At 39.9% G+C, this 17,750-nt stretch overlaps 1 protein-coding gene across 1 annotated transcript in view; it reads right to left on the reverse strand.

Moving 5' to 3' along the window:
- Positions 1–17,750, reverse strand: part of SLCO1A2 (solute carrier organic anion transporter family member 1A2) — a 37,218-nt gene that overhangs the window by 6,226 nt on the left and 13,242 nt on the right. Inside the window, exons 5-12 of the mRNA XM_040968355.1 lie at positions 16,193–16,299; positions 13,355–13,501; positions 11,269–11,367; positions 10,525–10,746; positions 7,679–7,843; positions 6,320–6,515; positions 4,888–5,053; positions 3,102–3,274 (exon numbers count right to left, since the gene is read on the reverse strand). Coding sequence (XP_040824289.1) covers positions 3,102–3,274; positions 4,888–5,053; positions 6,320–6,515; positions 7,679–7,843; positions 10,525–10,746; positions 11,269–11,367; positions 13,355–13,501; positions 16,193–16,299 — 1,275 coding nt within the window. The remainder of the gene's footprint in view (positions 1–3,101; positions 3,275–4,887; positions 5,054–6,319; positions 6,516–7,678; positions 7,844–10,524; positions 10,747–11,268; positions 11,368–13,354; positions 13,502–16,192; positions 16,300–17,750) is intronic.

Here is a 17,750-nt window from a genome sequence, read left to right on the forward strand (position 1 = left end):
GCTACAATTGACTGGCATTTTCTCGGCTCAGGTGCCTTCCTGGATTGACTGCTGTGAATGTGTAAGTGGAACAGTTGATCCAGACACTACCTGATAGAGAACTTGTCAAAATGCACTCATAATCTCAGAAAGGATGAACCTCCTGGTGATACAGCATGATCCTTGCAGTCACCTCATTACCTTTGAATACAGGAACTGAATAATTTTTCTTGCATAATATAGTACCTTATGATCTCATATAAATGCATAAATTATAATAGTTCCAAAGTTACTAGCAACGTGTTCAAGGTGTTTCATGATTGGACATTATTAAGAGCATTCATTTCTACAAACCAAAAATCAAAAGGAAACATGTAGGCATTGTAATGTGGTAGAGTAAGCCACCACCTGCAGTGCTAGTACCCCACAGGAGCAATGGTTCTAGCCCCACCTTTTCCACAGGAGATCCAGAAACCTGCTAATGTGCCTAAGACAGCAAGGCAAAATGATGCGAGCACGCGGGTCCCTGCACCCTCGTGGGAGACGTCGAAGGGACTCCAGGCGCCTGGCCTCAGCCTGGCCCAGCACCGACAGCTGTGGCAACCTCGGGAGCAGACAAACACTACCCCCTGTATCTCCTCTTTCTTTGTAACTATGTCTTTCAATCAAATAAATACATCTTTAAAATAAAGGAAAAAGATTCAACAGAAATTAAACGTTATTCATAATTGACAAAAATAGATATGTACATACTTCCACAATTATGGTAGAACAATCTGTGATAATATAGAAAAGATAAGTACATCTATATGAAAAAAGGAAGGATTTAAACACTCAAACATGATCGATCTTAGCAAGAAATAAGAAAACAAAGCATGATCAAATGTTCATCTTGTTACTAATGCAGAATTTTTTAAAATGAGAAAAGCATGTGATTAAACATAACAGATTAACTATTTTACAAATACAGCTTTCAAAGACTCCAGAAGGAAAAGTCCAACACATACAATGGCAATTTTTTTAAAAGAGTAAAAGTGAGCCCTACCGCAATCATTAGAGTAATTCAACAAATATATTTATACTCACCAATCTCAGGTTAAAAAAAAATCAGATCTAGTAGGTTGTGAAGAGAATTGGGAGGATGAAGATAAAAATATGTAACAGTTATGCCCTAAAGCAAAAGAAATCTAGAATTGCAATTATATACAAAACTCAGTATCGACTCCTGGTAATAGTAACAGCACAGTGCTAAAACAGTCAATCTAGGTGAATGAGGAACACTAGAGCAAGCACAGAGGAGACTTTTTGAAAGCACAGGATGAAAATCCTACATGTAATGATTAACACAAAACTGCTCCTCCTCTCCTGTCTTCCTGCCTCTGCTGTGAAGGCTGCAATTCCTGTCTGTACCCCCAATAAAAGGAGGCCTCCCAATGCCAAAGATAGATACACTTGGGCAGCAGGATACTAGATGCTCCATCTTTGCTCGTACCTGCAATGCCGTGAAACAAAGAGCAGAAAGCTAAACTTGTAAACTTCAGCAAACTGAAGGAATGTGTGCTGTGGCATTATGGGGGGAAATGGTGGGACAGGAACTGGGACCGGGGAAGGGGAGGGAATGGGGAGAATCTATCCCTACAAAACTGTTATGGAAAAGAATAAAAAGATCTATCAATAGCCTTATTTCACTAGGTTCAACTGTTGAATAGAAAATCCAGGGGAAGGAGCTGTGATGGCGTTTGTTGTCACTCAGGGTGCACCTGTTCTGTAGCAGAGTGCTGGTTTGAGTCCCAGATACTCAGTCTCTGATCCACCACCCTGCTCACTGGTGTACCTGGGAAAACAGTGGCAAGTGACTCAACAGCTCGGGTCCCTGCTACCCTCCTGGCAAACTCAGATGAAGTTCCAGCTCTTCTCTTCTACCTGGCCCCAACTCAACTGCTGCAGCCACGTGGGGAGGGAACAGGCAGGGGGAAGACGTCATTCTGTTCCTCCCTCTGTCACTCTGCCTTCAAATAAACAATAAATAAAGCACTTCAAAATTAATAATTGCTTTCTAGATGAACAATAAACCTTATTAAGTACAATACCTATATTATTATTAAAAACACAGAAGCTAAAAAGGCAACTATATACTAAAATCTCAGCTGAACATACTAATGCAAAAATTTTATATGGTTTCCCCTAATGGAAAATATAGTTGTAGAAGTTGGAAGAAACATTTGAAAGTCTAAGATGTGTAAGGTCTGGAAGAGATAAACTCTTCATATTTAGAAATAAAAACCTACCTAGAAAAAAAAATCAAACTCAGCAGATTTTTAGATTAGAAGAGTGATGAGTAATCAGCAAATTTGAAAAAGTCAGCATTTCTCCAGGTCAGCCAAACAACCGGAAAATATAGGCAAAAATGCCACAGAACAACACATGTGACCTTCCATATACATGTTTATACAAAATGGTGTAAATTTATCATTACAATTAAATATATAATTAAAAACATGGAAAGAATAAAGCTGTAAATCTTGCAACATAAACTTAAGATGACATGTCTATAAACAAAGGATGTGAAAATCTTATCTAAGAAGTTAATTTTTCCATATGAAACACCACAGACACACAACTGTGAACACCCAAACCCTAGGACAAGGAAATTGTTCCATTTTGATTTCACGAGCTTTATGATTTCATTTTATAGATGCCATGGAGAAAGTTACAAAGAAAGGTGACTTACAGGAGACAGTACTGTATCAGTCTGCCCGGTGACTTACAATTGGCGTAAGCCATGTATGTGTGTTCCCACGTGACACAGGAGATGTCAACTCGGCTCTAAGAGACTGTGGATGTGTGAGGAGGGTCCCTTTCCATTATTTGCTGCACTCTGCATTTCAACAAAGTTTAGTGCAAAAGGCTTAACGTACAAAGGTGCTTCTAACAACTTATGGGAAATGGGCAACTCACAGTATCTTTTAATCCTATTTTTCTGTGACTTTGTTGAAGTCCTCTCATACACCAAAACATCGAGCCGGTTTCTTAGATTGATGAGTTCCAAGTGGCTTTCCTAGAAAACGTTACCTTAAAACATGATCAGAAAGAAATTTAAATCAAGAAAATAGTTCTTGTACCTCAGGAGGACCATATATCCAGGAATGGCAGCTAAGGAGTAGATGAAGCTGCTAGTGGCCGATAAGATTAAGAAGTACTGCAGCATCATGGAGCAGTCGGGTCCCTTGTTGCACAGCCCAAGAACTGCAGAGGAGTTTCCTGTCAGTTGAATGCAGCTACAATTTTTGAACACCTGCCAAAAAATAACACATTTGTTATGTAAGGATGCCAACACTTGAGCCCAAATTTCTAGCTTATTCCAGATAGCCAGTTGCTCAAGGTAGAGACTGTCAATTCCCTTCCATCTATTTTAAAATTATCTTTATTATTAGAATATAGTTTGAAAGGCATAGGGGAAAGCCACAGAGAAGGAAGAGGCAAAAAGACAGTCACCCCTCTGCCTGCTAGTTCAGTCCATGAACGGCCACGCAGCCAGGGCTGGGCCAAGCTAAAGCCTCAGGCCCGGTCCGAGTCTGCCCCACGGGCCGAATGTACACAAGTCCTTACACCGTCACCTGCTACCTTCCAGGGTATACAGCATCAGGAAGGCACAACTGCAGGTGATGCCAGGACACAAGCCCAGCCATCCTGATCATACGGGCATCCCACCCAGAGCCGGATGCCTGCTCCTAGCCCCAAACCTGTGTGCCAAGATTTCCAAGTAAAATATAAAAATGTCTTTCACTAAAAATGACAGTTTTTCTAAGTATTTGGGGTAATTTTGTGAAAGCTCAGCTCTCCAAAATGGGCACCATTTTTAAACAAGTGCTCTGGTGACAGCATAAAGCATGACAAACACAATTTGTTTCACGCATGCCCACAAAAAATCCAAGTTTTATTTCAAAAATATACTTAAGTCAAAAATAAAGACAAACTTTTGAATTACTGTAGGATTCCAGACCTTAAAATAATCAGTTTAAAATTTAATCACTGAACAAATTTATAAAAAGTATATTTTTGAAATCTGAAAATCTAATCTTACCATTTCACTGTACTGTCAGAACGGAAAAACACAAAAATTCCCAAGACACATAGCTGGAGAAAAAGACAAGTACCAAAGAAATTAGCTGGATGATCAATAGAAAAGCTTCCAATTTTGTTTCAATGAAGAAAAATTCTGAGTGCAGAATATTTTTACCCAGCACTTTTTACGTAGTAATCTGAACTCTGAAGCTCAGACCAATGCTCAGACACAACGAAGGTTTTATGTAACAGCTAGCAACTAAAAACTGTCAGGTGAGCATAGAAAATCTAATCTAATTTTGCCCACACAATTATTTTGATTTGGAGGAAAGATCAATTTCACTTTCTATCAACTCTAGTTCATAGCTAGAAAGCACCATGGCAGTCACAGAACGAAGTGTGTGGTAATCACTTCATACCACACGCATCAAACTATAAAATGGGGGCCGGCTCAACAGGTTAATCCTCCACCTGCAAGTGCTGACATCCCATATTGGCACCAACTCATGTTTTAGCTGCTCTATTTCCCATCCATCTCCCTGCTTATGGCCTGAGAAAGCAGTGGAGGATGGCCCAAAGTCTTGGGACCCTGCATCTGTGTTGGAGTCCTGAAGGAAGTTCCTAGCTCCTGACTTCACATCAGCTCAGCTCTGACCACTTGGGCCATTTGGGGAGTGAATCAACAAGTGGAGTATCTTTTTGTCTCTCCTCTCTATAAATCTACCTTTCTGATAAAAATAAACCTTTAAAAAAATCAAAATGATACAGATAGAGACAATTTTTATTCTATCTCAATAAAGTTGGGGGTGGGAGTGGGGAACAAAAGCCAATAGAATATGCTACCATATTTATTCCTGTTCCAATGGATGACTCGCAACCAGCAAGGCAGGCTGACATATAGGACAAGCCATTGTCTCCACACACAGGGTCCCATATTGTGGCTGGGCAGTTGCAATCCTTATTGCAGTCAGCAAAGATGTTATTTCCTGCATATAAATCTTTTGGAATTCTGAAATGATTTAAAACAGTGTGGATATTGAAAACTTTTCAAACATTTTTTATTGCAACCCCAAATTACATTTCCCTGCCTTCTCCTCTCCTTCCCAAAAAGCAGAAACCTTCCAACTGTCAGTGCGTGGCCTGCAAAATACAGCTCTGTCATAGTGAAGGAACTGCTTTGGTGACCACACAGTCGCTTTGCCAGTGATGTATCACTGAGAGATGGCCCCAGCAAGGAGCCCTGAGTGCCTATTGTCGAGGACAGAAACTAAATACAATGGACAGTAACCAGAGCGAGCTAATTGGAGCATCCGAAATCTTTCATGATGTAGACAACACATTCAAGGGCACAAGTAACACTTAATTACACAAATTCACGCTCCCAGTAGTGAGAGCAGCCCAGCTTCCAGGATAGGGTTAAGGCAGCCTTGGAGGACAGGCCTACAAGTCAGTTCTCACGGAATCCTGCCGCACAGAGCTCTGGGAAAGGGCTTGATGGACAGGAAGACTCTACCCTACTCTCCAGCTTTGTCCATTTGCCTCTGAATTTCAATTTCTTCATCTGTCACATGGAAGTAATGACGTCTATCTTAAATGGAATTTTAAAGACTAAAATCAGAAAATACATGTCAAATTACCTTGATTTTCTGTTTGGAATTACTGCCATCTTCTAAGTCTCAATGATGTCAAAGTCATATTTTAGAATGCCCTTCATTTCATTTTAACTGATAAAGTGCTTATCTAAATATGTTCTATCAGCAATTTTTAAAAATTTACATCACTATGGAAAATCTATACTCAATCCTCAAAAATACAAAATTTAAACCTGTTAAGTAATTTTGATATAACTATGCAAATGAATACTGTGTGTTAACACATCACATAGTAATTTATGCAAAGTTACATATTAGTTTATCATGTTATCCTACAACAAATTAACACTTTGGGGACCACACAGTCAATTCGTAATGTGATCCACTTATGGCAGTTTAAAACCCATGGATAACGCATCCTGATGTGGACCAGCTGGTTTCTCTGATACTCTTTAATGTCCACTCCTACACAAGCACATGTACAAAATAATGAACTCCCAACTTCCTTGATAAGCTTTGAACTCGAATGGATTGAGTTACAAATGACAAAAAGCAACATAAAGGAAGACTACAGATTGCTACCATTAACATCGATGAGCAAATCACTTGATCATGCAAAACTATCCAGTAAAAGCTACTATTAAGTGCTTATTGAAAATGTATGACATCAGAGAACAACATACCCTTCGTAGGAGGTGGTTAAACCAGCAACCGATGAATTATCGCAAGTCATGAGAAAGCATAAATAGTACAACAAATATTCAAGTAAGGCTAACCAGAATCCTATATGGGCAGCTTGTTTGACAGTAATCTTGAATTTCTTCATGAGTAAACCACCAGCTATGTATCCAAAACATATTGGAGGTAAGTTATAAATACCTATAAAATACAGTTAAAATATTATTCACAAAATGTATTAGCAAAAGAACAGATATGTTAACATTTTGTCTAATTATGTGTTACCTAAGTCACACACATTTTACGTTTTATGTAACAAATTATTTAGGTCCTAACCAAGATGAGGAAGGCTGAGTTAATTTGAATTTCACGTGGTTATACATTGCATGCAGGGAGATTTTCAAATGCCCATCTTCTGGAAGGCTGTTGCTACTGTCATTCATTTCCTTAAGTGAGGTAGGTGTAACTCTAGGAGGCAGGTCAGGATCCAAGTAGCAAGGCCAAGGCAAAGCGTGCATGTGCGTGCATGCGTGTGCATGTGCGTGCGTGTGTGTACGTGCGCGTGTCAGTTCTTTGTCTACACTGTGTTTGTCAAGCACCTGCTGAGCCTCTTCCTCTCAAGAATATTTACATTTCCCATCTTGTTACTCCTAACCACCATTCTTCTTTTCCCTAACCTCCACCAGGAAAAAAAGCACATCTCTACTTTGTACTTTTTAACGCTAACAGTGTCACATTTTGGGGAAAGCCAATTAAAAATCCATCCCAAAATCCCATATGAGATTCTGATTTGAGTCCTGGATAGACTATTGTCCCTTAGGCTTCTTCATAGTCAGGATGTAGTCAGTTTAGGATACCAGCATTTCCAACGATGAAAAGATTCCAAGAACAAAACAAAAACAGAAATAAGGTCAGATAGATCTATTGGTGAGTGTAGTTACCAGACAACGAAATGTGGCTGCAGAGACCACAGAGACCACCAGGGGGAGCAGGTGCAAAGGAGATACTTGGGACCCTAGAACTAGCACCCAGAGTGAAACCCCAGAGTAAAACGCAGAATCCTGAAGAGTTACTTCTGTATTTCTTTTTAAATCAATGGATTGACTGTCTAGAGACGAGATTTCCCCATGATTTCCACGAATATTATGAATTGCATTCTGACAGGAGAGAGGGCTGGAAGAGAATGTCAGCATATTTCTGGCTGCTGCTCTTCCCTACTCTTGATTTCTCTCGAGAGTGTAAGGACAAAACATCCCAGACACCAAAATACACTGAAAGATTTCAATTCAGAAATTTTCCAAGTCATGGTCCTCAGTTCTCAGGGCGGGGAGGAGAACAAGATTGTCACGCAGTAACAAACATACCAATTAAAAAGATGGCCTCTGAAGTTGATTTTCCATATTGCTGCTCCATATATTTGGGCATGAAAGAGAACATATTAACAAATGCATTGAACTGTATCACACTTATAACTATGAAAAGCATGTAAATTGGATTGCAGAGGAGACTTTTCATGAATGGCAAAAAATCTGAAATAAAAGAAGAAGCATTATTTTGCATTTTGTGATTTGCCGTTTTCTGAATGCTCTCCTGTCCTCGTCCTATGCTTTTCTTACGAATTCAGATATGTGCTCCTTCAGCTAACCCCGCTCCCCCACAGCCAGTTGCATCACTGTTCTGCAGTTTCCAGAATCCAGCGCCTTACTGACTGGGTAGGACCACGACACAACACCCCTGCCTTTACTAAGTCACCTCTGTATTCCAGAACATCCTTATCAAGTGACCAAAATAGCGCTGTGTCCGCACGACTCTCCCTTGCCCCCTTCTCTTTCTACAAATAGCCCCCTTCCCCAGAGATTATATACCAGGAAAGGTACTGCTTCTGTTTTCTGAAATCTGGGTAGAAAATAATTAATAGAGTTATGCTCAATACTGATATAACTACTCTTAATGAGTTAAAATTTCCATATATGTGTGTATATATGTATGTATATAAATGTGTAATATATATATATGAGATGAATATAAACTTGTTCAGACCAGTAAGTTTGGTGATTCTGCTGAGCAGTGGACAAGAAGCTCCTTAGAACCACCTGCATATATTTGAAGGAACACCCAACAGCTGGTCTCACTCCAGAGATGTCCATTCATTTGGGTCACGCAAATGATCATGTCAGTCATTTCATGGAAACTTTTACCTGCTTGAAATGCTCAGAGCCATATTTTTGGACTGTCCCTAGTAAATGTGCTTAGTCACATGGTAGCCATTTGGACCCAAATTCTCACTTCTAATTTCTTCTCACTTTTCCTTTGTTCAAATTCTCTACTTTGATTCCTTTCTTTTGCACTATGCTGGTTGGCTTAATAAACTGCCTGAAATGCATTCTGAAACAAAGTATCAACATATAACCAGTCTGGAAGAGGAGAAAGTATACAGCTTAATGCAGTAAATTGAACTCTAATCATAGAAGTCCTTTAAATGAATAAAGTCCATGCTGGGGACACAATTGTGATTAGAGGTCTTCCTTTCTTTTTTTTTTTTTTTTTTTGAGAAGCAGAAAAGCCAAGACAGAAAGGATGCACAAAGAGGCATCTCCCATCCACTGACACACTCGTCAATTTCCTGTCATAATCAGAATTGGTCCAGACTGAAGCCAGGAGCACAGAATTCAATCTGAGCCTCCTACGTTGGGGACAGAGACCCAACTACTAGAGCCACCACTTGATACCTCCTAGGTACACAGCAGCACGATGCTGAAATCAGAGTGGTTCTGAGAGTTAGACCCAGACACGCTCATAGGGGATGCGGATATCCCAAAGAGGGTCTCTGTACTGCTGTACCCATGCCTGCCTCTGAAACTTCACTATTGCCAACACCCCATCTTCATGGATGTGTCTTAGTAGGTCACATTTATTTTCTATGTGTCTCATTATTAGCTAAGCTCTTTCCATCGGCTGGCTCACTCCCATCAAATGGGAAGGCAGGAACCAGGTGCTTCTCCCAGGTCTCCCACATGGGTGCCGAGGTTCAAGGGCGGGGGCCTTCCTCTGCCGCCTTCACAGTCACATTGGCAGGGAGCTCAATTAGAAGCCAGGACTCTCACTGGCACAGATATGGGGGGGAAGAATCAGTGCATTACCACTACATCACATGTCAGTCTTTCCTAGGTTTGAACACCAGCCTTGCAGAGAACAGATATTACTGTGTTTAGATCCTCTGCGCAGCCCTATCAGCCCTCTGAGCAGAGCTGTTCACATCAGGAAGAACTAGCAGCCTTCTTTATTGCTTTTTAATGATCCGAGAAGTACTATGTTACATTCAGTTATAGTTTCTGTGAATTTATAATTGTGAGCCAAAATTGTGAAAATGTGTATTATAATTTGTGTCAACAGAAATAGCAAATCATCAATGAAAACACTAGTAGCAATAACAATAGGTGTGGCAGGATTCCTTATACCTTCACACAACCACTCAATAATAAAGACATTGATTCTCATTGACAGATAAGGAAACTGAGTTCCTCCCTACTTGGTAAAACAAACACTCCTAAGAATTTTTGCGGAAAGGTCATTTGGCCTAGCCATTAATATGGCCACATCGCAGAACCCTGCTTGTGTTCCAGTTCCAGCTGGGTTTGCTATTCCAAATTCCTGCTAGTGTGTGTACCCTAGGAGGTAGCAAGTTCCTGGCTCCATGCAGACCCAGCATGGTAATATATATAATCACAGAACACACACACATTTCCCGTACAAAGCTGCCGTATATGTTTTCTGACTTTAGCTTCCAGAAAGCTCACCACTAAGCAAACATGTTGGTGACAGAATTATACTACCTGCCTTAACCATGTGCATTTTTGTTACTTAGAATTACATATTAGTTTACTCATTTATTATTTTTTTAAATTATACTTAGGTTTTTCATAAAACATGTTTGGAAAAACAGGCAAAAATAAGCGAATGTTTAAATTTCCAGACTGGAATACAGGCTTTAAGTAAATGCTGATCTGAGATAAGCAAGTTTCCAAATTGAATCCAACTGCTACGTCTAAGCAGCAGCACAGGAAGAATCAAACTGCTTCGACCAAGCTGACTGCAGAGTGTTGATGACAATATTAACACAGCATGGCATGTTATAGTGTTAGACTCAAATACAGGCATATTTATATAACATACAAAAAAAGTATAGAACATTTTAAATTTTCATATTTGCCTTTAGTGATTCCAGGCTTCTCCTTTTTAATGTCTTCGGTTTGTTTCTCTTCTTTATGATTCTGAATGCTGTCAGCGCTGCCCTCTAGTCCTTCCTTTGGAAGCGTTTTGGGCAAAAAGAAAAAGGGAATGGCAGTGAGTACATTCACTCCTGCACAAATCAAAAAGCCAAACCACCATGCTCCAACCCAGCGAGTATCAGTCGGAGTTATGGTCAGATCATCTGTAAAGAAATGCACACATTTTGATTAGTTTGTGTCATTATTTCCTATATGAAGTAAATTATTAAAATGTTAATCCTTAGGTTTTATCCAAGTATAGAACTTTCATGCAACTCAGACTTTAGTAAACTTTTATGACAATAGTATTAAAAATACTGTCCAGCAATTAATTTGAGTAATTCTCTAATCTTGTAAGAAATTAAAAAGTAGATGTTTTATAAATAATTAAAACTTCATTTTTTTCTACTTAATACTTAAAGGAACTCAAACATATTATCAAATGTTTAGAAACCAAGACGTATGACTGAATGCCATTTTGAGTTGGAAGATCAACAGTATTTTTTCCTGTAATGCTTATTAGCTTTCAATATTTAAAGAGCTATTTAAACACCTCTGTTTTAGTGGGCGTACTTGTAGAGACAGCCTGTCCTGCTGATGACCAAATAAGCCAATGATACATGTGATTATGTATCTCGGAAGCTTGGCACACTCGAGACAACATACAAATACATTTCTTGAATCACCTGTGTTGACAGATCCAGTGTCCACGTAAACATTGGCGCAAAACGATGCTAACAGAAGTCCAATCAAAGGGCCAATGACAGCTCCTGTCTCTATAAATCCTAAAGGTGAATAAAAATAAAACACTGCAGCACACAAACATACCCACAGAAAGTTTTAGTTCCAGGAAAAGTCTGAATGTTGGATTATTTTTTACTTCATAATCCAATTTCTAAGGAAATCAAGATTCATTTATATGATTTTTAAACATTTTTTTTTACCATTTATGTAACATTTGTAGAATCAAACATAACCTAATATTGTGATCTCTAAACCTCCAAATTTGCTCTCATGCTGGAGCAGCATAGACAATCCCAACAAAATCACACGCTTAGCAAATGTGAAATGAAATATCTGGTGTTTGACCAGTAAATATTAGTTGAGTTAATGGAGCAAATGGTTCTGCTACAGTGCATGTGTCAGAACTGGGCCTCCTCAGTGGCTCAGATGGAGCAGTGGACAGCATATGTTGATGCACATGAAGGTTATGGCAGTACACTGGAGCCTGCAGAGGACACCTGGTACCATGACAGAGGACAGAACAGAGAACAGAACAAATCAACTAGCCCAGCAAAGAGATGGCAGTGAATACCTGGGCAAACACAGACTCTAAAGTGGACTATGTCAGCAATACAGAACTGCTGAACTATCGAAACCACTTGAGCAGGACCTTCAGACATGCCCCACACCGGGCACCCTGGGGTGGCTGGGAGCCTGGGTTTCTCCCTCTTCCCCAGATACAGGAAGGAGAAAACAGAATGTGAAAACCATGTTCTCACCCACTTTCCTCTAACCCTTGATCCTCTACACCCTAATCAAATATATAAAAATTATCAAAAATAAAATTTATACAATAGAAAATAAGAAAATTTGTTCAGAGTTTCAAGGGTTAGCCAAACCTAAATAGACAGGAATTTCTCATGCCCACCTCGTTCACCTCTGAGGCTGTGCCATCCTCGGCATTCCCTCTGTGTACATAGTCCCATAGGCAGTCATTCCTGCAGATCTCAAATCTACCTGCTTTCTTTCCTTTCCCTACACTCCGTGTTCATGTCCTCATCTTTCTTCACTACAATCCCTTCATGTTCTGCTCAAAATATTTATGCTGTAAAATGGCACGAGCGATCTCTTGATCTTTTCAGCACTAATCCAGTGTCCTGCCAAGTTTGATACTCCAGAACTCCAGGTTTTCCGCCCGAAAGCTTTTTCACTTTCACCCTAAGACTTTCCCAAACTCTTACTAATGTACTGGCTTACTTTCCCCTTCTCACTATCATTTCTTAGGTAGTTCTTCCTGCTGTTCTCCCCACTGGGCGGAAGGATATTACAATAGTCAGATAATCTTTTGAGGCAACCTCATTTTTCCTTCTTGGACTCATTTATTGTCTTTGCACAGACAATTTTTGAACTTTATATCCAACTTTTCTGTTCTTTTCTAAACAACTGCCAACTGTTTTCTCGTTGTGTAGCTATCTGATTTACAGTTATTTTTACATACACATGCATGCATGCTTATCTGTATGTGTATAGAAACATAATACTATTATTAATAATCATCTAATTTTTACCTCATAATTTTACAGAGACAATAATTTATTCATCTTAGTACATGTAGTTATCACAGAAGTGGTCAGGATCTCTCGCCATCAGGAAAATACAAATAAACACCATACTGAGGTTTCACCTTCCCCCACTAAGAATGGATATCGCCCCCAAATCACAACACAATCAATGGCGGCCAGGGCACAGGGGAAAGGTTCCCCATCTCACTGCTGGTGGGAAGGTAAGCTATTATAGCCACTTTGGAGGATGTGGCGATCTCACAGATTTCTGAAAATAGATCTACCATAGGACATAGTTACCCCAATCCTGGGAATTTATGCAAAATAAATGAAATCAACATGAGAGAGCTTTTTGCTCCATTCATCAAACTTTTGTTGATGTATAATGTGTATTCTGGAATTCATGTAGAGTTTAAATTAACTGATTTCTACCTTAAAGGAACTTAATATCCTAGCAAAAGAACTAAGGCAGATTTCAAAAGCTTACCAATGTATAAAGGAGAGTTTTCAGACTTGGCAAAATCTTCTATATAGGAAATACCTAAAGGCATAATGGGAGTTTCACCCACTCCACGTATAATGTTTCCTACCAGCACATACACCCACATGAAAGAGTGTACTTCCTTCACACATTCTGCATTAAAACAAAAGGAGACACTGCGTTAGTGTTTTCATGGTAAAGTACTAGTTACAAGTAATTCTGGTTTTCATGTAAACATTTCCGTTATCACATGAGCTGGGTATCCACTTGGAAACAAGTTCACCTTTTTATGCCAGCAATGAATCAATGGGCCATTCCTGCTATATTTTTTGACATAGTTGAGTACAGACACATGTACATGGTGTTGATTTGACTAGAGCCAATTCCTATTGATCTGCACAAGATGAGTGTGCCCATTTATTCCCCATTTTGTGTTTAGTGATAACACATTGTTAGTTGCATAATACTTACACTATGGAAATTGGCAAGCATTAAATATCAGAAAACCTCTCCAACTTCCCAGAGGTTCAGTTTCAGAGCAGTTGAACTAATTCAGTTTAACCTGCTGGGAGTTGTACCCTGTCCTAATAGAACTTTGGGAACAAAAACAAAACACAGCACACACACATCTCTCCTTAAAGTTGATAATAAAATTTTAAAAATGTTAACAGGTCTCACTGAAGATTAATTTCTCTCCAGCTCTGTTTATTGAAATTAAGTAATGACTCTATACAGCCTGTTATCCAAATATACCAAGAGCCAAAAAATATTTTTTAATGAAGAAATCCACCTGAGTTCTTGAAGCACCAGCTGCATAGCAGAATAACAAAGAGAAGGCCAAAGGGAATTAAAAGGAAACAAAAATGGAGATTTCTGAAGGCTAATAACTTCCTCTTCTCCATTGTTGCTTTAAGCCAAAATATTAGCCAGTATAGCTATGCAGAGAGTACAGGAGAGATACCGAATGTGAGTTTTCAGGAAAACATTGTAAATCTTCTACCGAACTGCAAACAGTGGTGACAGGGAAATGGGGGGATTTAGAGATGAACTCTTGGGAGCACTTATTGTTTCCAACATTAAAAGGCAGATGTACTGCTATATGCTAATCACATGTGTGAGAGTCATGGTACAGCCATACCCAGAAATTTCCTGTGATATATATCGTATAGTCATACTCATTCCATGTTAAGCATTCAGATTTTCTATGTTAAGCATAATTTGCGTTGGGAGATTGTAGATAAACTCTAGACCTTTTTTAGGGGCAGAAAAAAAAAAAGAATCAAACAATGGAAGACAGTGCAACTTCTGAGAAATAAGCTCAAAGAGGAAGTCTCCAACGGACCCACCACCAGGCAGGATGGCATCTGGATCAGACTCCCACATCACTAATGGCTCCACGGAGGAATAGGGCACAATGCTCATGTCAATGGTTTACACTGTTATCCTTGGGAGAACCTAGGCGTACAGCTGCTCTGCAATGCTGAGGCTGTTTTCCTTTCCTCTGATTCTATTCAAAATTCCCATCCTTTGGAACCATGGCAATCTCCACTGGCATGAATCCAGTAGCAAATGACCCTACACAGGTCAGAGAAATCTGGCTTGAGGAGTACCAGCAGCGTTGCCCCCAGTCTAAATAGAGTCCCTTAGCATTGCAGGAGCAGAGTCTGAAATGTTGCTGCCAGGGCCTACAGGAAGCTAGAAGCAGCACTGTGACTGTTTGGGATTGTAAGGTTGCGCCTCTGGTGAAGAGGCAACAGGGGCCAAAAAGACAAGCTCTAGTTCAGCTGAAAGGGAATGGAGCACTGCACAATCACAGCATGCTCTCTTATCCTAGTGCAGGCGTTCGGTTATGCAGCACAAATCTGTTAGATTCTGTTTGCTGTCTCCTACTTCCACAAGCATAAACCTCTTAAGATGATATTCTCTGAGAGATTCTGTAGTAGCTCTTGGTGTATGTATGACTCATTTTTTTTAAAGATTTATTTTTATTATTTTTTCATTGGAAAGGCGGATATACAGAGAGGAGAGACAGAGAGGAAGATCCTCCGTCCGATGATTCACTCCCCAAGTGAGCGCAACGGGCCGATACTATGCCGATCTGAAGCCAGGAGCCTCTTCCGGGTCTCCTATGCGGGTGCAGGGTCCCAAAGCTTTGGGCCGTCCTCGACTGCTTTCCCAGGCCACAGGCAGGGAGCTGGAAGGGAAGCGGGGCTGCCGGGATTAGAACCGGCGCCCATATGGGACCCGGGCGTGCAAGGCGAGGACTTTTAACCACTTGCGCCACCGCGCCGGGCCCATGATGTATGACTCATTTTTAAATTAGCTATTTTAAGATACAGAATGTAAGAGGAGCAGCCGGCACAAAGGTGTAGCATGTGAATTTTGCACCCGTGGTGTGGCATCCCATGTAGACACTAGTTTGTGTCCAGTTGATAACACTTCCTATCCAGCTCTCCACTTAAGGCCTGGAAGAGCAGCAGAGGTTAGCCTAAGTCCCTGGGACAATGCACCCCATGAGAGACATGCAAGCAGCTCCTAGCTCCAAGTTTGGGATAAGCTCACCTCTGGCTATTGCAAGAGTTTTACCAATTTGGAGAGTTTACCAATGGATGGAATACCTTTTGTTTCCATTTCTCTATAAAAACTGCCTTTCAAATAAAAATAAATGAATCTTTAAATAGAGTGGGAAAAATCTCTGTGTGGTTAACCATTCCCACACCCCTCTACATAGACTTCATTAGTTAAACTCACTTGATCAAACCCAGTCTCCCTGAAGGCCCCCTCAGCAGAAAGTATTCAGTTACAAGTTCACTAAACAGGAAGCAACACAACAAAATGTACAACCTGACGGATCGTGCATTGGACCTACAGTCTGGGTTCCATTTTCTGTACATAAGAAACTGTTTGCAGACAAGTTTCCTGAAACTGAGACTGTAGACTCATATTCGTATCTGTATGAACAAAGCAGAGACACATCAAGTTAAGGAACTCACGTGGGTCATGGAACCACTGCATAGATTGGTAACTTGCATTTCACTGGAGCCATCCTCACCCAGTCCAGAAAGGATGAATTTCATCTTTCTGACTCTAACCAACATTGATCCCTTAATAATATCACAAAGAACTTGGTTCTCACTTATCTGATATACATATATCGATACATGTATCATATACATATGATACTGAATAAAGAATAATTAAGAAAATAAGGTTTTGAGGAGAAAAACAACACAACGAAACAAGACTCAAATTTTGGATTCTCATAAGTTTGTGACAGACACAGCCCGGCTTTCTGAGAATCCAAACAATAGTTCCTCTACAAGTTTAAGAACTGCCAAATAGAACATATTCCCCTTGGAATATGGCCTTGGGAGACTTTTCATCATCAGGGCAGTAGAATACACTGACTTTGTCCCTTTTCATAGGCACAGAAGTATTCACTGACCGTGACCATTTAACTTGGTCAAATTGCCACAAGGTCCACATGTCCTTCCTCAGAAGGTAAATTACACACACTGCAAGAATGGAGGGGAATATGTCCAACAAAGCCTCTCTTTGTTACAAACTATGCTGGGTTGTGTTCCGTGGTGTTATTAGGTAAGAAGCCAAAAGGAAGCTTGTCCTTCCAAATTCCCTGTGAGTTAATGAATTTTCAGTTTTGGATGTCACCCATATTCCTCATTTCTGTACTGCACAACATAAAAGAGTGAAAACATCTTTTAGCTGGAACAACCACCCAGTTATGTCCACAGAGCCCGGCTGTTAGCTATGGTCGAAAGCTTCTATCTTCATACTCATCACCCCATAAGACACAAGAGTCCCAAAGAAATAACACTACTGGCAGAAGATGCAAGCTCTGTAGATAATATTTGATTATCACATTATCTTGAATAGAATGGTAGATAAGATGGCAGTAGAAAGTCTGTATAAAAACTTTCTATCTTGTCAAAAATACCTGAGAATGTAAATTTTTTGTTCATTTAATTTGTCCTCTTAGAACTTAATGACTCATTCAAGGTCTATTCATTCCCAAAATGACATTAAAAAGGTTTTTATGATGGGAACAGAAAAGGCACAGCTCCACAAGGATGAAGAGAATGAGAAATTGAACTATGAGAAGCTTAATAAGATTGAACATGGGACTGCAGTTTAAGTGAATAGCCACTGAATCAAAGCCTCCCACCATTCCCAATAACAGTCAATTGAATGTTTGCCACACATCCCTGACAAATTGGAGGATATGTATAAATGTGAGTGTGGACATGGTACAAAGAACCAGAAAAGCTTAAACACTTTGGTTGAAAGTATGCACAGGGTCTGGCATAATGGCTAAATGGCTAAAATCCTCACCTTTCAAGCTCCAGGATCCCATATGGGCACTGGTTCATGTCCCTGCTGCTTC

The sequence above is a fragment of the Ochotona curzoniae genome, unplaced genomic scaffold, assembly GCF_017591425.1.
Source record: "Ochotona curzoniae isolate NIBS_2020 unplaced genomic scaffold, NIBS_Ocur_1.0 contig_1482, whole genome shotgun sequence".
NCBI lineage: Eukaryota > Metazoa > Chordata > Mammalia > Lagomorpha > Ochotonidae > Ochotona > Ochotona curzoniae.